Here is a 27724-nt window from a genome sequence, read left to right as displayed (position 1 = left end):
GTAGTTAGGACTACAGGTGCACACCACGACACCTGGCTAATTTTTGTATTTTTAGTAGAGACAGGGTTTCACCATATTGGCCAGGCTGATCTCAAACTCCTGACCTCGTGATCTGCCTGCCTTGGCCTCCCAAAGTGCTGGGATTACAGGTGTGAGCACTGCGTCCAGCCCTTTTTGTACTTTATTATAAATTGAAAAATTTTTTTTTTTTTTTTTTTTTTTTTGAGACAGAGTCTTGTTCTGTCACCCAGGCTGGAGTGCAGTGGTGCAATCTTGGCTCACTGCAAGCTCCACCTCCTGGGTTCATGCCATTCTCCTCCCTCAGCCTGCGAGTAGCTGGGACCACAGGCGCCCGCCACCGCGCCCGGCTAATTTTTTTTTATTTTTAGTAGAGACGGGGTTTCACTGTGTTAGCCAGGATGGTCTTGATCTCCTGACCTCATGATCCACCCGCCTCGGCCTCCCAAAGTGCTGGGATTACAGGCATGAGCCACCGTGCCTGGCTATAAATTGAATTTTAAAATGTTTTAAGTGAGTCAGATGAGGTGTGGAAAATTAGTAAATATAAATAAAAATTTTTAATGTGAATTGTTTGTCAGTCTTTAATAGATTATATAAATTAGATGCAAATTGTGTAAGACACACAACCATTATACTTTACATATATCAAATTCAGCTCTAATACGATGAAGGTAAATGAATGGGTCATGACCACTTATGGGAAGTAATGAGGTGTTGTGGATTGGACCTTTCTGTATTGAATCAATCTGGTTGTTGACCCAGTTCCCTGTCACCCTAGATTTTCAGTCTTTGCTCCTGTTAACCACCTGGGTTCCTGAGGCTTGGGAGAAGTCAGAAAGGCCTGGCTTTTCTCCGTAAGACCAGACCTGGCCTGGCCTGAGAACCCATGCTTGGGTGAAGTCTAAAGAGTTCACGCCCTCAGAGGCTTTTCCCTTCATGTCAAAGCCCATACTGAACTGTTCACATACCCTTTAAGATATTTTGACCCCAGGAGCCAGCCCTTGCAGAAAGGGCGAGAGTGTGGGCTGAGGTGAAGGGAAAAGCACAAGCTCTGCACATACTGTAAGAGCCTTGCCAAGCAGGCAAGTCGCTCTCCCGGCCCATAACCAGGGCCATGGGCTCAGGTGAGATACCTGTGGTATACTTGCCTGCTTTTCCAGTGACTCTTGTTCCCCTACAGCTGCCCCCACTAGGCCTTCCTGCCCTGCAGTGGCTGAAATACCATTGAGGATGGTCAGCGAGGAAGTGGAAGAGCAAGTCCATTCCATCCGAGGCAGCTCTTCTGCAAACCCTGTGAACTCAGGTAGACACACTGAGCTGTCTGCTGTTCTGCTTCTAGTGAGGCACAGATAGTTAAAATCCCATCCTAAACCTGGCCTACCTTGGCACCTGAGTTCAAGCCCTGTTTGTCACGTGGGGGCGTGTTTTCCTCTGGCCATGGAATCAGTGTTTCATTATCAAGACAAAACAAGAACTGTCTCACCTCTGTGGTTGTTGAGAAAGTAGCCAAGATGCATAGGGAGAGCCTGGGTTAGAACTGGAGTGCATTTATCACTATTTGACTTCATATTGGCCAGGCCACTACTTTGTGGACTTGTCCATCCCGAGAGTCACATCTATTACTTCTTTTTGCATATAGTGATTTAAGAGTAAGGATCTAGAGAAGGCCTCTCCCTGGGAAAGGCCCAGTACTCAGTAAATAGCCAGAGAAGAGTAGACTGGCTTAAACTGGTAACAGAGTGGGCTTCTTTTTTTTTTTTTTTTTTTAATGTTTTCATAGTTCGGAGGAAATCATGTCTTGTGAAGGAAGTGGAAAAAATGAAGAACAAGCGAGAAGAGAAGAAGGCCCAGAACTCTGAAATGAGAATGAAGAGAGCTCAGGTACCTTTCTTGGGAGGCTAGGGTAAGGGTTTTTGGACAGGTATCCTTAACCGAAACTCTACGGGCAACAGAGATACAGTTGGGCGCCAGCATTTCTGAGGCTCCAGTTCTTGAGGCCCCAATTCTTTTTTTTTCTTTTTTTTTTTTCTCTGTTGCCCTGGCTGGAGTGCAGTGGTGTGATCTCGGCTCACTGCAACCTCCGCCTCTGGGTTCAAGTGATTCTTGTGCCTCAGCCTCCCAAGTAGCTGGGATTACAGGCATGTGCTGCTAATTTTTTGTATTTTTAATAGAGACAGAGTTTCCCTATTTTGCCCAGGCTGGTCTGGAACGCTTGGCCTTCCAAAGTGCTGGGATTGTAGGCATGAGCTGTTGGGCCTGGCCTCTGATGCTCCAATTCTGATATCCAGGAAATTTAACTGGTTTATCAGGATTCAGAGAACAAATAATTCAGAAATGTTTCTGAAGGCCCTCAGATGAGGAACATTTCATGCTGATTGTCTAGTAAGCAAGCCCATCACATGCTCACATGGCATGATGGCCAGAGGGGCTGCAGGGCACAATTGGTCTGCTCTCTCCTACCCTCCCCCAAGTTGTACATATTTGGAGGGCAGGGACTGCAGTTACAGTCCCCTTATTTGGGTTCATTGCTTCTAGGAAGCCCGGTCTGCTGCTGTGCCTCCTAAAATGCGGAACTGGCCCTAGTCCCAGTTCCTAGCATGCTTTGGCGTATGCTTAGGCCCCTCTGCCAGTCTCTTCCCCAGTGCTTTGTACCTGGCTTCTCAACCCAGAGCCAGGGCAGGGACTTTGACAACTATGAAGGGTGGTGAGCAAAGAGCTGTTGCTGCTGCCACATAGGGGTCTGAGAGCACTTATATCTTAACAGTCTGCCCTTTTTCACTCTCGTCTCAAACCAGGAGTATGACAGTAGTTTTCCAAACTGGGAATTTGCCCGAATGATTAAAGAATTTCGGGCTACTTTGGAATGTCATCCACTTACTATGACTGATCCTGTAAGTACGTCCAAAGAACTTCTCTTTTTTAAGTGTACAATTGAGAGACAGAAAACTTCTCTTTACAGGAATGAGGGCATGCAGGAATCTTTACTCACCTTTGAGGGTTTTATTTTTTTTTTTTGAGATGGGGTCTCACTCTGTCACCCAGGCTGGAGTGCAGTGGTATGATCTTGGATCACTGCAACCTCCACTTCCCTGGGCTTGAGTGATCCTCCCCACCTCATCCTCCCAGGTAGCTGGGACCACAGATGCATTCCACCGCACCCTGCTGATTTTTTGTATTTTTGGTAGAGACGGGGTTTCACCATGTTGCCCAGGCCGATCTCGAACTTCTGGGTTCAAGCGATCCACCCACCTTGACTTCCCAAAGTGCTGGGATTACAGGTGTAAGCCACTGTGCCTGGCTGAGGTTATTTTATTTTATTTTTTATTTTTTTGAGACAGAGTCTCGCTCTGTCGCCCAGGCTGGAGTGCAATGGCATGGTCTTGGCTCACTGCAGCCTCTGCCTCCCAGGTTCAAGTGATTCTCCTGCCTCAGCCTCCCCAGTAGCTGGGATTACAGGCATGTGCCACCACGCCTAGCTAATTTTTGTATTTTTAGTAGAGATGGGGTTTTACCATGTTGGTCAGGCTGGTCTCAAACTCCTGACCTCATGATCTGCCCACCTCAGCCTCCCAAAGTGCTGGGATTACAGGCGTGAGCCACCATGCCCAGCTGAGGTTATTTTTTAATATCCTTTGGTGGGCTGAAGCTAGTGAGGCCCACATGGGAGGGGTCTGATCTTTATAAACTGGGTTCCACCCCCACTACCATAGGTTGGCTAGATTCCTGCATTAGTAAGAAACATGAAAGTAGTGCTGAAACTCCTGTAGGCAGCAGAGTGAGAAAAATGGGAACAAAATCCAGTGCTCTCTTCTTGTGCTCTGGAGTATCTAATGGAGGATGCAGGGGTCCTAGTGTTAGATCTTGGCCTCTGACTGGGCCAGACATAGGCTTGGAAGGGGTGGGAGTTCTGGACAAGCTCACTTTTGAAATTGCTCTGACCCTTTGCTGTTGGTTGCCTCCTCTCATCCGCTTGCAGATCGAAGAGCACAGAATATGTGTCTGTGTTAGGAAACGCCCACTGAATAAGCAAGGTGAGTCCTGTTCAGTCAGGAAGAGGCTTCAGACTGACTAAGGGGCCTTCTGTTTCCAGAGAGCACCCCCTGAAATACTCTCCTTCTGCAGAATTGGCCAAGAAAGAAATTGATGTGATTTCCATTCCTAGCAAGTGTCTCCTCTTGGTACATGAACCCAAGTTGAAAGTGGACTTAACAAAGTATCTGGAGAACCAAGCATTCTGCTTTGACTTTGCATTTGATGAAACAGCCTCAAATGAAGTTGTCTACAGGTTAGTCCCTTGCATCCATTTTTCCCTCCTTATGCCCTTGCATCCCCTTTTTTTGTGGGACATCATGGTAACACTACTCACAGACGTGCTGAATTCTGAGGCTCTTCCTCGCTTCTTGTGTTTTCTTTGGGTCATACCCTTTGGCAGCTTAGTGGCCCATCCTTGAGTGGATACTGAATGAGGTATCACCCGTTACGTGCTGAGGCAGGGCTGGCCAGGCTCCAGGGGTTCTTCCTGTGTCTTATGCAGCCACTCCATTGCCCACTGGGGTTCACAGATTTGGGGAACTCCAGATCTGCTCTATCTGCTTTTTTTTTTTTTGAGACGGAGTTTTGCTCTTGTTGCCCAGACTGGAATGCAGGGGCACAATCTCGGCTCACTGCAACCTCCGCCTCCCAGGTTCCAGCAATTCTCTTGCCTCACCCTCCCACGTAGCTGGGATTACAGGCGCCTGCCATCACACCTGGCTAATTTTGTATTTTTAGCAGAAACAGGGTTTCACCCTGTTGGTCGGGCTGGTCTCGAACTCCTGACCTCAGGTGATCTGCTCGCCTTGGCCTCCCAAAGTGCTGGGATTAAAGGTGTGAGCCACTGCACCTTTCCCCAGATCTGCTCTTTCTAATACAGCACCCAGTACCCTCATAGGGATATTTATTTATTTTATTTTTGTTTATTTATTTGTTTTTTGAGAGGGAGTCTCAGTCAGTCTGTTGCCCAGGCTGGAGTGCAGTGGCGAGATCTCAGCTCACTGCAACCCCCGCCTCCCGGGTTCAAGCAATTCTCCTGCCCCAGCCTCTCAAGTAGCTGGGATTACAGGCATGCGCCACCACACCTGGCTAATTTTTTGTATTTTTAGTAGAAACAGTTTCACCATGTTGGTCAGGCTGGTCTCAAACTCCTGAGCTCAGGTGATCCACACACTTCGGCCTCCCAAAGTGCTGGGATTACAGGCGTGAGCCACCATGCCCAGCCAGTAGTGTCTCTTCTGCTGGGCCAGACATGGGCTTGGAAGGGGTTGGATGCTGAGCTAAGGCTTTCATCCTGTGTCTCCAGGGTCAGAGGAAAGGTCAGATGGCTTAGAGTATGGGCCATCAGCTTGCTTCTGGGTAGTCAGCCCAGTGATCCCCCAACACCCATCCCACTGCCAGTTTGCTAGGAGTATTTCAGATTTGTAAAGTGGGGTTGGGGTCAGGTGGGACCACTGAGGCAGGAGAGGAGTGCTATTCTTAGAAGGAGGAATCGACCCTAGAACTCTGCAGTGGAAGGGTGGCAGGACATGTTCCAGGGAGCACAGTTTGGGAACAGATACAAATACTCTACCCCTCTTCTAGGTTCACAGCAAGGCCACTGGTACAGGCAATCTTTGAAGGTGGAAAAGCAACTTGTTTTGCATATGGCCAGACAGGAAGTGGCAAAACACATGTGAGTATTGAGGCCTGGCGGGGAAAGAGCCTTTCCATTGTGCATCCATGGCTCCCTATAAAGGGAGACAATGAGTTTGTTAAGAAAGGCCCCTTGTTACAGATGCCCCATCACCAGATAGCCTTGCCATGTCAGATGCAGGGAGGGGCTTTAGGTCTAGCCTTCTAGCTTTGTTGTGGCCCACTGTGGTGAAGGAGCCAGTAGTGGTCTGCTCTAGGCCAACGGCCCTTTTCCATGGTCTTCTACCCCTTCCCTTTGCAGACTATGGGCGGAGACCTCTCTGGGAAAGCCCAGAATGCATCCAAAGGGATCTATGCCATGGCCTGTAAGTACTGTGTACTGCTGCTTCAGGGTTGGGCACCGAAAGGCAGGTTGTTTGCTTAGCAAAGTTCTCTCCCTCAGCCCGGGATGTCTTCCTCCTGAAGAATCAACCCTGCTACCGGAAGTTGGGCCTGGAAGTCTATGTGACATTCTTCGAGATCTACAACGGGAAGGTAGCTGGCAGGAAGCCCCTTGTTTACACTGTTGGGGCCCAGCACTTTTTAAAACTTTGAAGCTGGCTAGAAGTTGAAGCCAAAAACCTATTAGCTGTCAAGCCACTGATGGGCGACTCTGCCCTGGCATACACATGTAGGTGGTTTAATCTGATGGTGAGATGGCACCTAAGTTCAACAAGTATGGCAAGAATACTCTCAGGGCCCCCTTTCAGGTTCAAGGTTTGCCTGTGTGTGTCCTGACCTCCCTCAGCCTACCTCCTTCATCCCTTCTTCCCCGATTGTCCACATTCAGTCTCATATTCATTCTTTCCCTCCCCGCACCACCATATATCTCTTCCACCCCTCTCTGTATTTACTGTGTGCTTCTGCAGAGTTGCTTTCCCTAGAGTGGGATCTAGGTAATAAAAATAGCTAATATTTATTATTAATAAGATATTAGGGGCCGGGCGTGATGGCTCATGCCTGTAATCCCAGCACTTTGGGAGGCCAAGGCGGGCAGGTCACCTGAGGTCAGGAGTTCGAGACCAGCCTGGCTAACATGGTGAAACCCCATCTCTACTAAAAACACACAAAAAATTAGCTGGGCATTGTTGCGGGCACCTGTAGTCCCAGCTACTCGGGAGGCTGAGGCAGGAGAATCACTTGAACCCAGGAGGCAGAGGTTGCAGTGAGCCATGATCGCGCCATTGCACTCCAGCCTGGGCGACAAGAGCGAAACTCCATCTCAAAATAAGAAGAAGAAGAAGAAGAAGAAGACATTAGGAGCTATGCGCTATTCTAAGCACTACCTGTCTCTGCTTTACAGAAGAGATGCAAGGCTAGAGTGGTTATTAACTTGCCCAGGCTCACACAGCTAGTAAGTTACCAGAGTCACAGCAAACCGAGGCAGTTTGGCTCAGATCCCAAGTATATTGACCTCTGCTAGGCTGACATCCATCAGCTCATATCCTCTGCCTTTCCTGCTGCTGGCTCTTGTCCGAGCTGGGCAGGCTAGTAGGAGGGAGCAGTCGGGTGGGGTGCCGGGTGCCCAGTGGCCTTAGCCTCATTCCCCCTGCCTGGCACAGCTGTTTGACCTGCTCAACAAGAAGGCCAAGCTGCGCGTGCTGGAGGACGGCAAGCAACAGGTGCAAGTGGTGGGGCTGCAGGAGCATCTGGTTAACTCTGCTGATGATGTCATCAAGATGATCGACATGGGCAGCGCCTGCAGGTGAGAGTCCTGGTGAGGGGAAGGAGCGACCTTCTCATGTCTGGTTTATGAGTAAAGTCTAGCTCTGAGCACATTTCTGTTTACACAGAGTGCTGCTTTGCCCAGTTTGGTAAGGGCTGCGAAGGCCTCTGCTTTACGGGGTCTCAATAAGACATATGACCCCAGGGCCAGAGGCTTATCAGAACCAAGTCATGTCAGGCACAGTGACTCACACCTATAATCTCAGCAGTTTGGGAAAATGAAGCAGGAGGATCACTTCAGGCCAGGAGTTAGAGGTTGCAGTGAACTATGATCGCACCACTGCACTCCAGTCTGCATGGCAGAGCGAGATCCTGTCTCAAAAAAATAAAAATAAAAACAAGTGTTACCCCAAAGGCATGCTTCCTGGCTTCTCTGGGTTCCTCCTTGCTCTTCCCTCCCTTTGTGGTGGAAGTCGGGAGCTCTAGGTCTGTTCTGGGCTGGAAGTAATGGGTTCATACCCCCTCTGCACAGAATTAGGAGAGCACTTTTCCACTAGGGCTGTACACATTGGTACAGTGGGGGCGCTAGGCAGCTATGGAGGCCCAGGGAGGGGGCTGCCCTCTACAGGGTCCTCAAGTTCTGGCAGGTGGTTCATGACAGCTTCCTCCTTCCCTTTGGGCCCTTTAGCAGAGGCAATTTATCCTTCCCCCTGTCCTTCTAGGGCTCCAGGCCCTAGTCCAGAATCCAGTACTAATTTGGCTGCCAGGAAAATGTATTAGGTCCAGAGCTGGAGGGAGAATTGCTACCCAGAGAGGGCAAGATGGAAGCCTGGGACAGGAAGACACAAGACTTCTTTGCCTCCTAACCTGTGTCCCTCCCTTCCTAGAGAACTTCTGTGGACTTGGGTGCCATGGGGGCTGGTGACCAGAGAATCTCATAACCTTTCTTTACCACAGAACCTCTGGGCAGACATTTGCCAACTCCAATTCCTCCCGCTCCCACGCCTGCTTCCAAATTCTTCTTCGAGCTAAAGGGAGAATGCATGGCAAGTTCTCTTTGGTAGATCTGGCAGGGAATGAGCGAGGCGCAGACACTTCCAGTGCTGACCGGCAGACCCGCATGGAGGGCGCAGAAATCAACAAGAGTCTCTTAGCCCTGAAGGTAGTGGGGCAGCTAGAGCTGGTTGGCCGGGAGAGCTGCTGGGAAGGGATGGGGAGGGGTCAGTGCAAGGAAAGAAGGGACCTCAGTTGTTCCTGCTGTCCCCACAGGAGTGCATTAGGGCCCTGGGACAGAACAAGTCTCACACCCCGTTCCGTGAGAGCAAGCTGACACAGGTGCTGAGGGACTCCTTCATCGGGGAGAACTCTAGGACTTGCATGGTGAGTAGGGTCACTTTGAAGGTGATGGTACAAGAGGAGACAGTTGCTTTCCACAGAGACACTTAGTCCTGTCCCTGGGCTGGAAGCTCAGCACTGCTGGCTGCCTGGGTTTCCAGGCTGTACCATGACTGGGCCTCCAGACCCTGCTTTAATGCACCAGACTCTTTGTGGCCTAACCAAGTGTGGAGGAAAGGATCTATTCCCTTTAAGATGTGTAGGTGCAGCTCTTGGTTTGGGAGAGGTCATTCCTCCATTACCTGATGAAAAGGGGGTTCCAGAATTCGGAAGATGGGCCTTTGGGTCAGCAGGAGAGGGAAGTCCTCGTCTCCTCCATGGCCTCCCTCAGGTTCACTGGCTCCCAGCCTAGAAAATAGAAATAGCCTGGATCATAAGGCTGTGTCCTTGAATGACTTCCTCTTCCCTGTTTTATCCCCAAGCCCTTGTATGTGAGATCTGCCATCCTTCCCCTCAAGAGAATATTCTCCCCTACCCTGTGGGTAGGGGTCTTTTCATGAGGAAGGTGGGATTTTCTGACTAAGCTCTACCTAAGGCATTATCCTTTGGCCTAAGGGAACTGAAGTTTCCAGCAGAAGCCACAGAGCTTTAAGATAGGACCTTGGGCTGGGCGCGGTGGCTCACGCCTGTAATCCCAGCACTTTGGGAGGCCGAGGCAGGCGGATCACAAGGTCAGGAGATAGAGACCATCCTGGCTAACATGGTGAAACCCAATCTCTACTAAAAAATACAAAAAATTAGCCAGGTGTGGTGGCAGGTGTCTGTAGTCCCAGCTACTTGGGAGGCTGAGGCAGGAGAATGGCGTGAACCTGGGAGGCGGAGCTTGCAGTGAGCTGAGATCGCGCCACTGCACTCTGGTCTGGGCGACAGAGTGAGACTCTGTCTCAAAAAAAAAAAAAAAAAGAAAAAATAAGACCTTGGTAGCAAGACTGTCTCAGTAAAGGAATAATGAAGCAAAAGATAATTAGATGTGTCTTTGAAAGCAGGAAACCAATGTCTGAGGCACCTTAATTTGCAATGCCCATGGGGCAAGTGGCCTAGCACAGCGCAGTGCTAAACGAGTCCTCCCACCAATACCATGTGGGTCTCCGAAGCTTGAAGAAACTCCCTGACTGGAGGCCCCTCGGGGACAGGCTATCTAGCATCCTCACCGTGCCTCTCAGCCTTTAATCACCCACCCCTCTTTTGCAGATTGCCACGATCTCACCAGGCATAAGCTCCTGTGAATATACTTTAAACACACTGAGATATGCAGACAGGTACTAGTACCAACAGCTAGGTGGGATGGGGAAGAGGACTGGGCAAGGGAAGGGCAGTGATGAGAGGGGAGGAGGCTCTGGGGCCTCAGGGCCTACTGTATACTCCTCTGTGACTCTGAACCTGAGGCTTGGGAGTTCTGCCATGATGCTAGGTCTGTCCCAGTCCTCTCCGGGCCCTGCTGGAGAGTCAGCTGGGTGAGGGGCTTTTCCAGTCCAGCTTTAGTTTACTCTCTCCTTGGCTGAAGGCAAGGTTGCCATTCCATCCCCTTGGAGCCTCAAGCCTTGAAGCCTGGGCAGTGCCGCGTTCCTCTGGTGAGTACCAAGGGGGCTGCTGTGGGATCTGAGACCTCCTTGTTTCCTCAGGGTCAAGGAGCTGAGCCCCCACAGTGGGCCCAGTGGAGAGCAGTTGATTCAAATGGAAACAGAAGAGATGGAAGCCTGCTCTAACGGGGCGCTGATTCCAGGCAATGTAAGGGCCAGGATGGAGCCAAGCAAGACAGAAGTGTGGCCTGCTGAGGTGGCACCTGGGTCACACAGTTGTCTTTCTTTTTGGCCCTCTCAGTTATCCAAGGAAGAGGAAGAACTGTCTTCCCAGATGTCCAGCTTTAACGAAGCCATGACTCAGATCAGGGAGCTGGAGGACAGGGCTGTGGAAGAGCTCAAGGAGATCATACAGGTAGGCAGCTGGCCCTGGACAGGGAGCTAGATGCAGCACGGCCCTCAGTGTGCTCCGCACCATTCCCAGAACATGACCTGGGCTATGTTTCCACAGGTGTTCACATTGGGGTAGCAAGAAGCAGCCCTCTACACCAGCACTCTTTAATTCTTTGCCTGTTAACCCAGCTGTTCTTCTAATTATCACAACCCCTTCTGCAGGTTGGCACACATAGGCTTTCTGACATCACACTAACCAGAGCTAGTCTCTCCTCCACGCTCCTGATAGAGGATTTGAAGGGTGATCCATATGCAGGGATCTTGTCTTGTTTTTTTGGTGAATGTTGCAACTCTTGTGCTGAATCCAAGGGCCAAAAAACATGAAGTATAGGTAATAGGCCCTAAGGGTATGACTTGAGATCAATCCTGTCTCTTCCATTAACAAACTGATTTCCTTGTGAAATTCATTTAGCCTCACTGGGCCTCAGTTTTTGCATCTCTGAAATGGTCAAGGTAGGATGGTTGTATTTGAGGGTTCAGTAATATGCTTATAAAGTGTCAGCACAGTACCCAGTGTGTGGTCAGGGTTCAGTAACTGGTAGATGCCCCTGCTACTGTAATACCTACTGTGGAAGAGCAAGTGACTGGGAGGCAGGAATTTACGTCCCAATGGTGGGGCGCTCAGAGGATTGCAGAGCAGGAAGGAAGAACTTGGGGCAGGTGTAACTGAGGAGGGACTGTGAAGGGTAAGTGCTCAGGCCTGTCCTCCCCTTCCTGGAGTGCTCAGGGGTACAGAGTTTTGTAAGCACATGGCATTTTCAGGATGAATGAGAGGCTCACCGTGGTCAGAGCAAAAGGAGTGAACAGGTGATGGAGGGTAGTTAAGGCTGTGGACAGGTCAACAGGGATCTGATGCTAGAGTCTTCTAGATGGTTCATCTCACAGGCCTGGACTGCATCATGAGGAAACCTTTGGAGGGTGTTAAGCAGAGTGGTGACATGGGCATGTCAGAGCTTTAGATATATCATATGGCCACCATGTGGATCCTGGTTTGGGGGCTTGGGAAAAGCAAAGGTAGAGGCAGTTAGGAGATTGTTGGAAAGGGTTCAAGAAAAACTAGTGCCAGCCAGGCGCGATGGCTCATGCCTGTAATCCCAACACGGCGGGAGGCGGGTGGATCATGAGGTCAGGAGTTCGAGACCAGCCTGGCCAACGTGGCGAAACCCCATGTCTACTAAAAATACAAAAAATTAGCCGGGTATGGTGGCGGGCGCCTGTAATCTCAGCTACTTGGGAGGCTGAGGCAGGAGAATTACTTGAACCACGGAGGCAGAGGTTGCAGTGAGCCAAGATCACGCCACTGCACTCTAGCCTGGGTGACAGAGCAAGACTCCATCTCAGAAAAAAAAAAAAAAAAGAGAAACTAGTGCCTAGACCAAGCTGTGTCCGTGTTCATGGGATTGGAATGAAGGCATGAGATTCATGAACCATTTAGATATACAAGCATGAAAATCTTACAAGGTATCCCCCAAAATATGTACTCTATATATATATGTTTCTGTTTTTGAGACAGAGTCTCACTCTGTCACCCAGGCTGGAGTTTAGTGGTGCAATCTCGGCTCACTGCAGCCTCTGCCTCCTGGGTTCAAGCGATTCTCTTTCCTCAGCCTCCTGAGTACCTGGGATTACAGGTGCGTGCCACCATGCCTGGCTAATTTTTTGTATTTTTAGTAGAGATAGGGTTTTACCATGTTGGCCAGGCTGGTCTTGAACTCCTGACCTTAAGTGATCCGCCTGCCTCCGCCTCCCAAAGTGCTGGGATTACAGGTGTGAGCCACCATGCCCAGCCTATATATCTGGTTGGTGTTTGTTTGTTTGTTTTGGGGGGGATGGAGTTTCGCTTTTGTCCCCCAGGCTGGAGTGCAATGGCACCATCTCGGCTCACCACAACCTCCGCCTCCCAGGTTCAAGCAATTCTCCTGCCTCAGCCTCCCAAGTAGCTGGGATTACAGGCATGCGCCACCATGCCCAGCTAATTTTGTATTTTTAGTAGAGACGGGATTTCTCGATGTTCGTCAAGCTGGTCTCGAACTCCCTACCTCAGGTGATCCTCCCGCCCCGACCTCCCAAAGTGCTGGGATTACGGGTGTGAGCCACCGTGCCCAGTGGTATATCTATTATTTAAAAAGAATCATTTGACCGGGCGCGATGGCTCATGCCTGTAATCCTATCACTTTGGGAGGCTGAGGCGGCCAGATCAACTAAGGTCGGGAGTTTGAAACCAGCCTGGCCAACATGGTGAAACTCCATCTCTACTAAAAATACAAAAATTAGCCAGGCATGGTGGCAGGCACCTGTAATCCCAGCTACTTGGGAGGCTGAGACAGGAGAATCACTTGAGCCCAGGAGGCGAAGGTTGTAGTGAGCCGAGATCATGCCACTGTACTCCAGCCTGGGCGACAGAGCAAGACTGTCTCAAAAATAAAATAAAATAATCATTTGGCCAGGTGCAGTGGGTCATGCCTGTAATCCCAACACTTTGGGAGGTCAAGGAAGGAAGATCACTTGAGCCCAGGAGTTCGAGACCAGCCTGGGCAACATGGCCCCATCTCTACAAAAAATAAAAATAAATAAATATCCCAAAGGTGGTGTGTGCAGCAAAAATTATAATAAAAAGAATCGGGGGTAGGGATAGCATTAGGAGATATACCCAATGTAAATGACGAGTTAATGGGTGCAGCACACCAACATAGTACATGTATACATATGTAACAAACCTGCACGTTGTGCACATATACCCTAGAACTTAAAGTATAATAATAAAAAAAAAGAAAGAAAGAAAGAAAAAAAGAACCATTTAGGGAGCAGAATTGAGGAGGATGTGGTGACAAGTAGGGTGAAAGAATAGTCACTCAGGCTGGGCACGGTGGCTTATGCCTGTAATCCCAGCACTTTGGGAGGCCGATGCAGGCAGATCACAAGGTTAGGAGATCAAGACCATCCTGGCCAACATAGTGAAACCCTGTCTCTACCAAAAAATAAAAAAAATTAGCCTGGCATGGTGGCGCGTGCCTGTAGCCTCAGCTACTTGGGAGGCTGAGTTGTATATCTATTATTTAAAAAGAATCATTTGACCGGGCACGATGGCTCACGCCTGTAATCCTAGCACTTTAGGAGGCTGAGGCGGGCAGATCAACTAAGGTCGGGAGTTTGAGACCAGCCTGGCCAACAACGTGAAACCCTGTCTCTACTAAAAATACAAAAATTAGCCAGGCATAGTGGCAGGCACCTGTAATCCCAGCTACTTGGGAGGCTGAGGCAGGACAATCACTTGAACCTGGGAGGTGGAGGCTGCAGTGAGCCGAGATCAAGCCACTGCACTCCAACCTGGCGACAGAGCAAGACTCTGTCTTAAAGAAAACATAAATAAATAAATAAATTAGCTGGCTATGGTGGCGTGTGCCTGTAGTTCCAGCTATTCGGGAGGCTGAGACAGGAGAATCACTTAAACCTGGGAGGCGGAGGTTGCAGTGAGCCAGGATCGCACGCCACTTCAATCCAGCCTGGGTGACAGAGCGAGACTCCATCTCAAAAAACAATAAAAATAAAATCACTCAAATTTCTAGCTTGGGCATCAGGACCAATGATGTTATTCATTTGACATAAGAGATGGGGATAAGCTTGGGATAGGAGGCCGGGAGTGGTGGCTCAGGCCTGTAATCCCAGCACTTTGGGAGGCCGAGGCCTGCGGATCACCTCGAGAGTTCGAGATCAGCCTGGCCAACATGGAGAAACCCCGTCTCTACTAAAAATACAAAATTAGCCGGGTGTGGTAGCACATGCCTGTAATCCCAGCTACTTGGGAGGCTGAGGCAGGAGAATCCCTTAAACTCAGGGGGTGGAGGCTATGGTGAGCCGAGATCACACCATTGCACTCCAGCCTGGACAATAAGAGCGAAACTCTGTCTCAAAAAAAAAAAAAAAGAAAAAGAAAAAAACACGCTTGGGGTAGGAAGAGGGTGAATTCAAGCTAAGGATTTCCTTGGGGAGAGGGTGAACAGGGAGGGTATGGGTCATGGACCAGAGGTAAGGCATCTTACTCAGGTGTCTGCATTGCAGTTGGTAGGACCCCAGGAATGATTTGCTAAATGGTTATTGAACTGACAAGGTCCTCCCTGTGTTGTAGCAAGGACCAGACTGGCTTGAGCTCTCTGAGATGACCGAGCAGCCGGACTATGACCTGGAGACCTTTGTGAACAAAGCGGAATCTGCTCTGGCCCAGCAAGCCAAGCATTTCTCAGCCCTGCGAGGTGGGTGTGGCTGGATGGGGTGCAGGTGGACGACAGTGGCCTCTGCTGGCTCTTGGGCAGCTGCAGGTGATGGCAGCTCTGCCCTGAGTGAATGGGGGCTCCTCAGACTCTTCACTAACCCCATATGTACCATTACCCTTTCTTCCAGATGTCATCAAGGCCTTGCGCCTGGCCATGCAGCTGGAAGAGCAGGCTAGCAGACAAATAAACAGCAAGAAACGGCCCCAGTGACGACTGCAAATAAAAATCTGTTTGGTTTGACACCCAGCCTCTTCCCTGGCCCTCCCCAGAGAACTTTGGGCACCTGGTGGGTCTAGGCAGGGTCTGAGCTGGGACAGGTTCTGGTAAATGCCAAGTATGGGGGCATCTGGGCCCAGGGCAGCTGGGGAGGGGGTCAGAGTGACATGGGACACTCCTTTTCTATTCCAGTTGTCGCCCTCGTGGGAGGAAGGAGCTCTTAGTTACCCTTTTGTGTTGCCCTTCTTTCCATTAAGGGGAATGTTCTCAGAGCTTTCTCCGCAGCATATCCTGCCTGCGTGGACTGGCTGCTAATGGAGAGCTCCCTGGGGTTGTCCTGGCTCTGGGGAGAGAGACGGAGCCTTTAGTACAGCTATCTGCTGGCTCTAAACCTTCTACGCCTTTGGGCTGAGCACTGAATGTCTTGTACTTTAAAAAAATGTTTGAGACCTCTTTCTACTTTACTGTCTTCCTAGAGATCCTAGAAGATCCCTACTGTTTTCTGTTTTATGTGTTTATACATTGTATGTAACAATAAAGAGAAAAAATAAATCAGCTGTTTAAGTGTGTGGAAAGGGCCTGGGATGTGTCTGAGCCTTCTGGGACTAAGGACATGACTGTACCTTTGGCCTCTTGGTAGTACTGATTCTGTACTCCTTCCAGGAGGCCATATCCACGCCTACAATTCCAATGACAAGCTGAAGACTCCTGTGACTTGTTTGATGTCTATGAGATGCTTACTAGGCCTGGGAACAAGAACTCTTAAGTAGAAGGAAGATGGCCGCCAGGCATGGTGGCCCACGCCTATAATCCCAGCACTTTGGAAGTCCAAGGCGGGCAGATCGCAAGGTCAGGAGTTCGAGACCAGCCTGGCTAACATGGTGAAACCCCATCTCTACTAAAAATACAAAAATTAGCTGGGCATGGTGCATGGTGGCACGCACCTATAGTTCTAGCTACTCAGGAGGCTGAGGCAGGAGAATTGCTCGAACCCGGGAGGCGGAGGTTGCAGTGAGCCGAGACTGCGCCACAGCACTCCAGCCTGGGCGACAGAGTAAGACTGTCTCAAAAAAAAAAAAAAGGCCAGGTGCAGTGGCTTACACCTGTAATCCCAGCACTTTGGGAGGCCGAGGCAGGTGGATCACCTGAGGTCAGGAGCTCGAGACCAACATGGTGAAACCCCGTGTCTACTAAAAATCCAAAAAATTAGCCGGCCGTGGTGGCGCATGCCTGTAACCCTAAGAGGCGGAGGTTGCGGTGAGCGAAGATTGTGCCATTGCACTCCAGCCTAGGCAACAAGAGCTAAACTCCGTCTTAAAAAAAAAAGAAGCTGGCACCCTATTACAGTCAGCCCAGGGCCTGTTAAAAGATTCTGTGGGGTTGAGGCCAGGAGTCTCCCTGACTGAGGGCTCCCTAAACACATATTTGCTTAAAACCTTTTAGTGATACCTCATTACCATTCACACAAAGGCTGAAGAAAGCACTTAACTTGCTGGACAGGGAAGGATCCAAAGGGAAACACCAATTTGGTCTTGAAAAAAAGTCTGTCCAGTGGACTGAGGGCCCAGTCATAGGGCATGAACAGTTTAGGAACTGGAGAACTCTATATTCCATGTCATTGACATGGATTATCTGAATGGTAATGAGGTACCACTAAAAGGTTTAACCTAGGAACCACACAAGCAAATGTGTGGGAAGCCCTCAGTCACAGAGACTCCTGGCCTCAAGCAATCCTCCTACCTCGGCCTCCCAAAGTGCTGGGATTACAGCCATGAGCCACCGCACTATGCCAAAGTTCACTGTTATTTCTAGTTTGAGTCTTTTAATCGCGCCAAAGGGTATTGGATTTTGTCAAATGTTTTTTCTGTGTTTTGAAGTGATCATGTGGTTTTGTTTCTTCCTTTACTCCATTTGTTTCTTCCTTTACTCCATTTGTTTCTTCCTTTACTCCATTTGTTTCTTCCTTTACTCCTTTACTCCATTCATATGGTATATTAAACCTGGGAAAACCAAGTAAATACAATGTGGTGAGTAGAACAATAATTTGCTCGAATATTTAGTGCCATTTAAATATTTATTGAGTGCTGTACTTTGGGAGGCCGAGGCGGGCAGATGGCTTGAGCTCAGGAGTTCAAGACCATCCTGGGCAACAAAATGAGACCCAGTCTCAGCTGGGTGCTGTGGCTCACGCCTGTAACCTCAGCACTTAGGGAGGCCAAGATGGGCAGAAAACGAGGCCAGAGTTGGAGACCAGCCTGGCCAACCTGGTGAAACCCTGTCTCTACAAGAATGAGCTGAGTGCTGTGGCTCACGCCTATAATCCCAGCACTTTGGGACGCCAAGATGGGCGGAAAACGAGGCCAGATTGGAGACCAGCCTGGCCAACCTGGTGAAACCCTGTCTCTACAAAAATGAGCTGGGCGTGGTGGCGCATGCTTATAATCCCAGCTACTCGGGAGGCTGAGGCAGAAGAACCGCTTGAACCCAGGAGGCAGAGGCTGCAGTGAGCTGAGGTCGCACCACCGCACTCCAGCCTGGGCAACAGAGCGAGGCTCTGTCTCAAAAAAAAAAAAAAAAAAAAGACCCAATCTCCACAGAAAATAAAAAAATGAGCCAGGCGTGGTGGCAATGTGCCTGTGGTCCCAGCTCGTTGCTAGGGTAAGGTGGGAGGATGGCTTATGCCTGGGAGGCAGAGGTCACAATGAGCCGAGATTGCACCATTGCACTCCAGCCTGGGCGACAGAGCCAGTCCCTGTATCAAAAAAAAAAAAAAAGGCTGGGCACGGTGGCTCACACCTGTAATCACAGCACTTTGGGAGGCCGAGGCGGGTGGATCACAAGGTCAGGAGATCGAGACCATCCTGGCTAACATGGTGAAACCCCCGTCTCTACCAAAAATACAAAAAAAAAAAAAAAAAAAAAAAGCCAGGAGTGGTGGCAGGCGCCTGTAGTCCCAGCTACTCGGGAGACTGACGCAGGAGAGTGGTGTGAACCCGGGAGGCGGAGCTTGCAGTGAGCTGAGATCGTGCCGCTGCACTCCAGCCCGGGCGACAGAGCAAGATTCTGTCTCCAAAAAAAAAAATTGAGTACTTATTAAATAGCAAGCATTATTCTATGTATAGGTGTTAGAAATATGGCAGTGAATAAGACTAAGTTTCTACCCTTATGCACATTGTATTTCAGTGGATAAAACAGATAATGTGCATGTAAACAAATGATACGTAGTAAGTGGGTAGAGAAAGATGAGAGAGTGTCGCTGCTTTAGAAAGCAGACTCAGAACTCTGGCCTGAGCAGTATAATGAGACCCTGTGTCTAAAATTTAAAAAAAAAAAAGGCCGGGCGTGGTGGCTCAAGCCTGTAATCCCAGTACTTTGGGAGGCCGAGGCAGGCGGATCACGAGGTCAGGAGATCGAGACCATCCTGGCTAACACGGTGAAACCCCATCTCTACTAAAAATACAAAAAACTAGCTGGGCGTGGTTTCGGGTGCCTGTAGTCCCAGCTACTCAGGAGGCTGAGGCAGGAGAATGGCGTGAACCCAGGAGGCAGAGCTTGCAGTGAGGCAAGATCTCGCCACTGCACTCCAGCCTGGGCAACGGAGCGAGACTCCGTCTCAAAAAGAAAAAAAAAAAACACTACCCTTCTGCTCTACATTCCTTTCCAGCCAACAACCTAATTCTCTCTTTCCCCTTTAAAGTCATACCTCTCAAAATAATTGTCTACATACATTGGATTTTTTAACTTCCCATCCTATTTCAAGTTTTTTCCCACTGTACTGTACAGAAACTGCTCTCGCCAATATCACCAAGGACTTTCAGGTTACTAAATCCAATAATCACCTTTTTTTTTTCTTTGAGACGGACCTTTGCTCCTGTCATCCAGGCTAGAGTGCAGTGGAGTGATCTCGGCTCACTGCAACCTCTGCCCCCCAGGTTCAAGCGATTCTCCTGCCTCAGCCTCCAGAGTAGCTGGGACTATAGGTGTCCACCACCGCATCCAGGTAATTTTTGTATTTTTAGTAGAGATGGGGTTTCGCCATGTTGGCCAGGCTGGTCTCGAACTCCTAACCTCAGGTGATCCACCCCCCGGCATCCCCAAGTGCTGGATTACAGGCGTGAGCCACCGCACTGGCCTAATAATCACTTTTTAGTCTCATTTTAACTAGCATTCCAGCAGCATTAAGCTATGGCAGCACCCTGTGCTGGCTTTCCTCTAGTCACTCTAATTTTTCTTTGTGTGTCCTTTGCCAGCTGTTTTTCTCTATCTGGCCTTGAAATGACGACATTCCTTTTATTTATTTATTTATTTTTTTGGGGGGATGGAGTTTCGCTCTTGTTGCCCAGGCTGGAGTGCAATGGTGCGATCTCAGCTCACTGCAACCTCTGCCTCCTGGGTTCAAGCGATTCTCCTGCCTCAGCCTCCTGAGTTGCTGGGATTACAAGTGTGTGCCACCACGCCTGGCTAATTTTGTATTTTTAGTAGAGACGGGGTTTCACCGTGTTGGTCAGACTGATCTCGAACTCCTGACCACAGGTGATCTGCCCATCTTGGCCTCCCAAAGTGCTGAGATTACAGTCGTGAGCCACCGCACCCAGCCAAAATGTAGACATTCCTAAAGCCTTGGACCTATGCTTTTTTCTTGTATTTCTTTTTTTTTTTTTTTAATAGGCAGCTGGAGAGGCTGCTTAGGTCAATTATTTTCTTTTCTTTCTTTCTTTTTTTTTTTTTTTGTTTTTGAGACAGGGTCTTTCTCTGTTGCCCAGGCTGGAGTGCAGTGGCATGATCATAGCTCACTGTGACCTTGAATTGCAGGCTCAAGCAATCCTACAGCTTCAACCTCCCAAGTAGCTAGGACTACAGGTGCATACCACCATGCCTGGCTCCTACATTTTTTTTTTTTTTGAGAGGGAGTCTCGCTCTGTCACCAGGCTGGAGTGCGATGGCGTGGTCTCGGCTCACCGCAACCTCCGCCTCCCGGGTTCAAGCGATTCTCCTGCCTCAGCCTCCCAAGTAACTGGGACTACAGGTGCGCGCCACTACACCCAGCTAATTTTTGTATTTTTAATAGAGACGGGGTTTCAACATGTTGGCCAGGATGGTCTTGATCTCTTGACCTCGTGATCCACTTGCCTCAGCCTCCCGACATGCTGGCATTACAGGCGTGAGCCACCGCCCCGGCCTCCTACATATTCTTTATAAGAAATGTTAAACACTATACTTTAGGGATCATTTCTATAGTTTGTTGCTAGGGAAGTTTCTCTGAACATGTACAGCACTGCACAAAAATCAAATCAAAATGGATTAAAGACTTAAATCTAAGACCTCAAACTATGAAACTACTACAAGAAAACATTGGGGGAAATCTCTAGGATATTGGTCTGGGCAAAAATTCCTTGAGCAATACCCCATAAGCACAGGCAACCAAAGCAAAAAATGGACAAATGGGATCACATCAAGTTAAAAAGCTTCTGTACACCAAAGGATACAATCAACAAAGTAAAGAGACAACCCACAGAATGGGAGAAAATATTTGCAAACTACCCATCTGGCAAGGGATTAACAACCAAAATATTTAAGGAGCTCAGCTCTACAGGAAAAAACTAATAATCTGATCAAAAAATGGGCAAAAGATTTGAATAGACATTTCTCAAAAGAAGACATGCAAAAGATTTGAATAGACATTTCTCAAAAGAAGACATACAGATGGCAAACAGGCATATGTAAGGTGCTCAACATCACTGATCATCAGATAAATGCAAATCAAAACTACCATGAGATATCATCTCACTCCAGTTCAAATGGCTTATTTCTAAAACACAGGCAATCACAAATGCTGGTGAGGATGTGGAGAAAAGGGAACGCTCATACACTGTTGTTGGGAATGTAAATTAGTACAGAGAACAGTTTGGAGGTTTCTACACTGCTGGGTATATACTCAAAAGAAAGGAAATCAGGTTGGGCGCGGTGGCTCACTCCTGTAATCCCAGGACTTTGGGAGGTGTAGGCGGGCAGATCACTTGAGGTCAGGAATTCAAGACCAGCCTGGCCAACATGGTGAAACCCCATCTCTACTACAAATACAAAAATTTGCCGGCATAGTGGCCCATGCCTGTAACCCCAGCTACTTGGCAAGCTGAGGCAGGAGAATTGCTTGAACCCAGGAGATGAAGGTTGCAGCTGGCCAACATCGCACCACTGTACTCCAGCCTGGGCAACAGAGCGAGACTGTCTCAAAAAAAATTAAAGTTAAAAAAGACGAATGGCGCCGGGCGTGGTTGCTCACGCCTGTAATCCTAGCACTTTGGGAGGCTGAGGCGGGCAGATCACCTGAGGTCAAGAGTTCGAGACCAGCCTGGCCAACATGGTGAAACCCTGTCTCTACTAAAAATACAAAACTTAGCCAAGCATGGTGGCGCATGCACGTAATCCCAACTACTCAGGAGGCTGAGGCAGGAGAATTACTTGAACCTGGGAGGCAGAGGTGGCAGTGAGCTGAGATCATGCCACTGCACTGCAGCCTGGGTGACAGAGCAAGACTCCGTCTCAAAAAGAAGAAGAAAAAAAAAGATGAATGGATAAAATGTGGTACATAATACACAATGGATTACTATTAAGCCGTAAAAAAGAATGACATCCCGTCATTTGCAACATCATGGGTAGAACTGAAGGTCATTATGTTAAGTGAAATAAGCTGGGCACAGAAAGACACACTCATGCAAAGAGAATCGCATGTTCTCACTTATTTGTGGGATCTAAAAATCAAAACAATTGAACTCATGGTCCTAGAGAGAAGGATGGTTACCAGAGGCTAGAAAGGGTAGTGGGAGCGTAGGGGGGAGTGGGGATGGCTAATGGGTACAAAAATAAAATATCAGAATAAATAAGACCTATTTGATAGCAAAACAGGGTGACTATAATCAATAATAACTTGTGTATTTTATTTTTTTGAGACAGAGTTTTACTCCGTCACCCAGGCTGGAGTCAGTGCATTGGTGCCATCTCGGCTCACTGGAACCTCCACCTCCCGGTTCAAGCGATTCTCCTTCTTTAGCCTCCCGACGGAGTTGCTGGGATTACAGGCACCCGCCACCACGCCTGGCTAATTTTGTTTTGTTCGTTTGTTTCGTTTTGTTTTGAGACAGAGTTTCACTCTGTCGCCAGACTGGAGTGCAGTGGTGCGATCTCGGCTCACTGCAACCTCCGACTCCCTGGTTCAAGCGATTCTCCTGCCTCAGCATCCCTGAGTAGCTGGGATTACAGGTGTGCGCCACCATGCTCAACTAAATTTTGTATTTTTTTAATAGATACGCGGTTTCACCATGTTGGCCAGGCTGATCTCGAACTCCTGATCTCGTGATCCGCCCGCCTCCGCCTCCGAAAAGTGCTGAGATTACAGGCGTGAGTCACCGCGCCAGGCCTAAAAATTTTTTTTAATTAAAAAACATGTCCTTGTAGCTCAGAAAAGTTAGCTGAGCCCTCCTTTATACTCTCTTCCTAAGTTCCGTTGATTCTGGTGGCTTTAATTACCATTTATAAGCCAATGATTCCCAAAATAACATCTTCAGTGCAGATCCCTTATGAGGATGACCAGTCATTAATATTCAGCTTCCTGTCAGTCCCACTTATATGACTTAGCAAGATCTCAAAATGAACGTGTCCAGAACAGCTCCTACCTTAGCCTACCCCATCTCAGTAAATGGCCCCAATATTTATCCGATTGATCAAGTGAGAATCTTAGGAATCCTTGACACCGCCCTCTCCCTCAATCCCCATGTCCAATCTACCACCAAACCCTTCAAAACAAAACCCAAGTCCACACTCGTTTCCAATTCCATTGCCTTCCACTCTTTTTCAACGCAGCCGCACCCACATCTCATCCTAAATGACCGCCGCAGCCTCTGAAACTAGTCTCAACACGCCCAGATCTGCCGACGCCGCAGATCCCCTTCCCCCAGCCCAAGGTCGGAGGCGAGTCGGCGGGGGTCGGCAGAGGTCCACAGCCTGCGAGACCCTCCCAGGCTCATGGCCCTAGACTCGGCAGCCGACACGTAAATCTCGTCGCCCGACGTTGTTTCGGCGCTCAGAAACAACGTAAAGTAAAGGGGCGGGGCAGCGTTTTACAAACCGGACCGTGAATCTTTGCGGTTCTCTTTCCAGCCAGCGCCGAGCGATGGGTGAGTGTTGCTCTGCATTGAGGCGGGTGATAGGGGGGTTGAGCTCAATCAGGCCCCATCCTGCTTCACAGCCTACTGAGGAGTCCAGACGCCCCGACCCCCGGCCAGGGACAGCCACGAGGAGTGGTGGCCCTCGGGTTTCGGCCGCCCAGCCTCTCTCTGGGGGCTGCGAAGGCCTCTGGGCTCCGGGTTCCGGGCCGCGGGGCTGCGGGCTCCGAGCGGCGCCAACATGGCTGCCGCGAGGAGGAGGCCCCGGCCTGGCCGCACGTGTATGATGACAACTCGGTAATGCTGCATACTCCCGAGTGCGCGGTGGGGAAGCCAACCTTGGAGAGCTGAGCGTGCGGCCGGCCTGGCGCGGGGGTTGGGAGCTGGCGAGTCGCTAGCACCGAGTCACAGTGGCTCAAGCTTCCTTCCCCGCTTCCACATGCAGGCATCTCTCGGGACAACTGGCACAAGCGCCGCAAAACCGGGGGCAAGAGAAAGCCCTACCACAAGAAGCGGAAGTATGAGTTGGGGCGCCCAGCTGCCAACACCAAGGTGGGTGCGAGCGTGGGCCTGTCCGCCTGGGAGGTCGCCTTCCCCCGCTCTCCAGCGTGCTCGGGTCTCTCCATGTGACCGTTGTGCGTTCTTTCTTGGGCTCTGATTTCTCTGTAGTAGGGCCTGGGTGTCTTGTCCCCCTTTAGCTGTTGGATAAGTAAGTACCAAAGAGGGAATGCTCCCTCAGGCCCCCAACCCGGGAGCTTAGGGTCTCATAGAGAAGGATACTGTGTGGGGACTTGAGCTTCTGGAGAGGGCGGCGCCTCGCGTAATAGTCAGAAGCCTGGTCTTTTGTTTTTTTTTTTTACAGAGGCTTAATTTTCAGCATTTGGGGTCAGGCTTTCCTCTTGGAGGCAAGTAGGGTGATGAAAAAGAATCCTTAGGCGTGGTTGTGGCCGTCTTGGTCACCTGTGTGCCATTTGCCAATGCAAGGACTTGTCATAGTTACACTGACTGTTGCCTCCTCCCGGCCCAGGTTCCTCTCCCTCTCTTGCCTTGCTCTCCTTGGTAACCTAGTTCCTGTAACCTTGTGTTTTCCAGATTGGCCCCCGCCGCATCCACACAGTCCGTGTGCGGGGAGGTAACAAGAAATACCGTGCCCTGAGGTTGGACGTGGGGAATTTCTCCTGGGGCTCAGAGTGTGAGTGAGGCCCTTTGGGAGTGGGTGGGAAAACGCACCTAAACCGTCTTAAGATTCACCAAGTGGGCCTGGCGCGGTGGCTCACGCCTGTAAGCCCAGCATTTTGGGAGGCCGAGGCGGGCGGATCACCTGAGGTCAGGAGTTTGAGTCCAGCCTGGGCAACAGAGCGAGACTCTCTCAGAAAAAAAAAAAGATTCAAGTGCTTTTAGCAGGTAGTCTGTGGCTTAGACCAAGGCATTTTAAGTTTCTGCTTGCTGAAAGATCTTAAGGTAGCTGGGGAGTTCTCTCCACCCAGGCTGTCCTGCTCCAATCTCTTTTTTTGAGATTGGGTCTCTGTTGCTCAGGCTGGAGTGCCAGTGGTGTGATCTTGGTTCACTGCAGCCTCCGCCTCCTGGGTTCAAGTGATTCTCCTGCCTCAACCTCCCAAGTAGCTGGGATTACAGGCGTGTGCCATCACACCCGGCTGCTTCTGTGTTTTTGGTAGAGACGGGGTTTCACCATGTTGGCCAGGCTGGTCTCAAATTCTTGGTTTTAAGTGATCCACCCGCCTCGACCTCCCAACATGCTGGGGTTACGGGCGTGAGCCACCGTGCCTGACCTGATCTGATCTTTCTGAACTCTGCAGCCTGAGAGATTGGGGCTGATAAAGACTGGGTTGCCAAACATAACTAGAAACGTGGGTTGGGGGTTGTGGAAGACGAACTGATTGATGCCCCATGGCTTGTAAAGGCTGAGAGTTCCCTTATTTCTCCTTAAGGCCTCATGGGGCTGAAGAACCTGGAGGAGTGTGCCAGGGCCATTTGTCCTCCAGTTTACCTGATGGCAAATTTCTCCTGTGAGCAGGTTGTACTCGTAAAACAAGGATCATCGATGTTGTCTACAATGCATCTAATAACGAACTGGTTCGTACCAAGACCCTGGTGAAGAATTGCATCGTGCTCATCGACAGCACACCGTACCGACAGTGGTACGAGTCCCACTATGCACTGCCCCTGGGCCGCAAGAAGGGAGCCAAGCTGGTGCGTGTTACTTCCCTGTAGGGGTTGTGGGGAGGGCAGCCTGACTCCAGCCTTCTCGTGATGAAAACTCTGTCCAGTTCTGCTACTGAAGGGAGAGAGATGAGAGCCTTTTAGGCTGAGGAAGGCCAGCACTGGGGTGTGCAGGGTTCAAGAAGGCTCCCAGGGCCTGTCTTCCTTCCCTGAGCTCATATATTTGTATCCCCTTTTCAGACTCCTGAGGAAGAAGAGATTTTAAACAAAAAACGATCTAAAAAAATTCAGAAGAAATATGATGAAAGGAAAAAGAATGCCAAAATCAGCAGTCTCCTGGAGGAGCAGTTCCAGCAGGGCAAGCTTCTTGGTGAGAAGACTATTGTGTTGGAGGTGGGGAGTCGCAGAGAATGAGTGTGCCGAGGCACTTTTCCCTTGTCTCAGTTCCTTTGACTGCCAGCCATGTGGTCTAAAGGGTTCACTGATAACAGGCTGCGAGCACGAAGGGGAATGTTTGGTCACCCTATTCGTATGAAGCTGAAACGGGAAGCATTGGGTAGAAGAGTCTGCATAGGCCCATGCTTGGAGTTTTTGTATTTGGGGAAGTCTCTGCCCAGGCTGAGGGGGCTGTCTCAGTGATGAAAACTTTGTCCAGTTCTGCTACTGACAGTAAGTGAAGATAAAGTGTGTCTGAGGAGACAGCTGGCTTCATGCTTGCCCCCAGGGTACCTGAACCCACAGAGATTCTTAAGGGGGTGGAGAGGTTTGGGGCGGGGCCACCTTGTCATTGTGCTAAGGATCACCTACTCTCTTGCAGCATGCATCGCTTCAAGGCCGGGACAGTGTGGCCGAGCAGATGGCTATGTGCTAGAGGGCAAAGAGTTGGAGTTCTATCTTAGGAAAATCAAGGCCCGGAAAGGCAAATAAATCCTTGTTTTGTCTTCACCCATGTAATAAAGGTGTTTACTGTTTTGTTCCCACATTTGTGTTGCCTGAATATTTGACTGTTTTCTCTGCTTTATTCTTTGCCCTGCAAAACTGATCTGGATGGGTGGCTGCAACCCCTTGCCTTACCTCTACCTCCTACTGTCCTGATCCAGGCTCACCACACTGTAAAGTCCCTGTTCTCAACTCCATGTCCCTGAAGGCTAGATTTATTATGTGGGCCACGTCTATGGTGGGAACATTTCTCACCACATTTTGGTGGGGATAGGGAGGTGGCAGAGGCTATGAGAGGGGGTATCCCAACCTTGGGGTTCAGCAATATTGTTCTGGCTGAGTCATGATTAGAATCTCAGGCTATATTGCTTCTAAGAAGTTTTAAGGATCTTGCACCCATTGTAAGATTAACAGTGATTTCTGCCTTGCTTGGTCTCCAAGGGTCACTTCTTTGATTTAAACTTGCCCTGTCAAACACTTATCTTTAGTCCTGACCTGCTTGACATCTGCACTTGGATATTTTTTTTTTTCTTTTTGAGACAGTCTCTGTCACCCAGGCTGGAGTGCAGTGGCATGATCATGGTTCACTGTAGCCTTGATACCGGGGCTCAAGTAATACTGCCTCAGCCTGCCAAGTAGCTGAGGCAATAGGTACTATACCCCTTATTTTGAGTTTCCCAGGCTGGAGTGCAATGGTGCGATCTCGCCTCACCGCAACCTCTGCCTCCTGGGTTCAAGGGATTCTCTTGCCTCAGACTCCCGAGCAGCTGGGGTTACAGGCATGCGCCACCACGCCTAGCTAATTTTGTATTTTTAGTAGAGACAGGGTTTCTCCCTGTTGGTCAGGCTGGTGTTGAACTGACCTCAGATGATCCGCCCGCCTCGGCCTCCCAAAGTGCTGGGATTACAGGCGTGAGCCACCGTGCCTGGCCTATACCCATTTTTTTAAATTTTTTTTTTTGGTAGAGACAGGGTCTCACTTCATTGCCCAGGTCTTGAAATCTTGGGCTCAAGCAATCTTACCACCTTTGCCTCCCAAAGTGCTAGGTTTCAGGCATGACCCACCACACCCAGCTTTGCACTTGGGTTTTTTGTTTTTTGAGACAGAGTCTCGCTCTGTTGCCCAGGCTGGAGTGCAGTGGCACAATCTCAGCTCACTGCAAGCTCCGCGTCCTGGGTTCATGCCATTCTGCCT

At 49.6% G+C, this 27724-nt stretch overlaps 2 protein-coding genes, 2 long non-coding RNA genes and 4 other non-coding genes across 16 annotated transcripts in view; 6 read left to right on the top strand and 2 right to left on the bottom strand.

The window, feature by feature from the left end:
* Window positions 1-15799, top strand: part of KIF2C (kinesin family member 2C) — a 28373-nt gene extending 12574 nt beyond the window's left edge. For 4 of the 7 annotated variants that reach the window (XM_024247551.3, XM_063719155.1, XM_054535805.2 and 1 more), the window contains exons 6-21: window positions 1202-1324; window positions 1802-1902; window positions 2817-2912; window positions 3998-4052; window positions 4144-4306; window positions 5638-5728; window positions 5990-6053; window positions 6131-6222; window positions 7290-7432; window positions 8350-8554; window positions 8662-8772; window positions 9979-10046; window positions 10410-10515; window positions 10609-10722; window positions 14887-15010; window positions 15159-15799. In XM_024247551.3, the coding sequence (XP_024103319.1) occupies window positions 1202-1324; window positions 1802-1902; window positions 2817-2912; window positions 3998-4052; window positions 4144-4306; window positions 5638-5728; window positions 5990-6053; window positions 6131-6222; window positions 7290-7432; window positions 8350-8554; window positions 8662-8772; window positions 9979-10046; window positions 10410-10515; window positions 10609-10722; window positions 14887-15010; window positions 15159-15241 (1739 nt within the window). In that variant the 3' untranslated portion in view covers window positions 15242-15799. The remainder of the gene's footprint in view (window positions 1-1201; window positions 1325-1801; window positions 1903-2816; window positions 2913-3997; window positions 4053-4143; window positions 4307-5637; window positions 5729-5989; window positions 6054-6130; window positions 6223-7289; window positions 7433-8349; window positions 8555-8661; window positions 8773-9978; window positions 10047-10409; window positions 10516-10608; window positions 10723-14886; window positions 15011-15158) is intronic. The other 3 variants (XM_024247561.3, XM_054535821.2, XM_054535811.2) reach the window with 1 other exon arrangement.
* Window positions 8260-14918, bottom strand: LOC129051189 (uncharacterized). 3 transcript variants are annotated; one of them, XR_008515255.1, is made up of 4 exons: window positions 14801-14918; window positions 11541-11669; window positions 9030-9135; window positions 8260-8589 (listed from the first exon to the last, which is right to left on the bottom strand). It is a non-coding gene; the product is annotated as an uncharacterized LOC129051189 (long non-coding RNA). The 3 variants fall into 3 exon arrangements; XR_008515253.1 differs by having other exon boundaries at window positions 8345-8589; window positions 11541-11758; XR_008515258.1 differs by having other exon boundaries at window positions 8395-8589; window positions 10958-11758.
* On the bottom strand, window positions 15365-23255 carry LOC134760616 (uncharacterized). The gene is made up of 2 exons (XR_010138379.1): window positions 23118-23255; window positions 15365-17247 (listed from the first exon to the last, which is right to left on the bottom strand). It is a non-coding gene; the product is annotated as an uncharacterized LOC134760616 (long non-coding RNA).
* A 24-nt stretch (window positions 23256-23279) lies between these two features.
* Window positions 23280-26570, top strand: RPS8 (ribosomal protein S8). The gene is made up of 6 exons (XM_009251092.4): window positions 23280-23421; window positions 23855-23961; window positions 24502-24601; window positions 25445-25620; window positions 25831-25960; window positions 26408-26570. The coding sequence occupies exons 1-6, from the start codon at window positions 23418-23420 to the stop codon at window positions 26515-26517; spliced, it is 627 nt and encodes a 208-aa protein (XP_009249367.1). The 5' UTR covers window positions 23280-23417; the 3' UTR covers window positions 26518-26570.
* LOC112131326 (small nucleolar RNA SNORD55/SNORD39) lies at window positions 23688-23767 on the top strand. The gene has a single exon (XR_002913422.1). It is a non-coding gene; the product is annotated as a small nucleolar RNA SNORD55/SNORD39 (small nucleolar RNA).
* LOC112131339 (small nucleolar RNA SNORD46) lies at window positions 24317-24420 on the top strand. The gene has a single exon (XR_002913432.1). It is a non-coding gene; the product is annotated as a small nucleolar RNA SNORD46 (small nucleolar RNA).
* LOC112131337 (small nucleolar RNA SNORD38) lies at window positions 25674-25743 on the top strand. Its single transcript, XR_002913431.2, has one exon. It is a non-coding gene; the product is annotated as a small nucleolar RNA SNORD38 (small nucleolar RNA).
* Window positions 26221-26289, top strand: LOC112131335 (small nucleolar RNA SNORD38). Its single transcript, XR_002913430.1, has one exon. It is a non-coding gene; the product is annotated as a small nucleolar RNA SNORD38 (small nucleolar RNA).
* Window positions 26571-27724: the final 1154 nt, after the last annotated feature.

The sequence above is a fragment of the Pongo abelii genome, chromosome 1 (assembly GCF_028885655.2).
Source record: "Pongo abelii isolate AG06213 chromosome 1, NHGRI_mPonAbe1-v2.0_pri, whole genome shotgun sequence".
NCBI classification, from domain to species: Eukaryota; Metazoa; Chordata; class Mammalia; order Primates; family Hominidae; genus Pongo; species Pongo abelii.
Note: the sequence above shows the minus strand (reverse complement) of the source record. Positions and strands in the feature narration are given on the sequence as shown.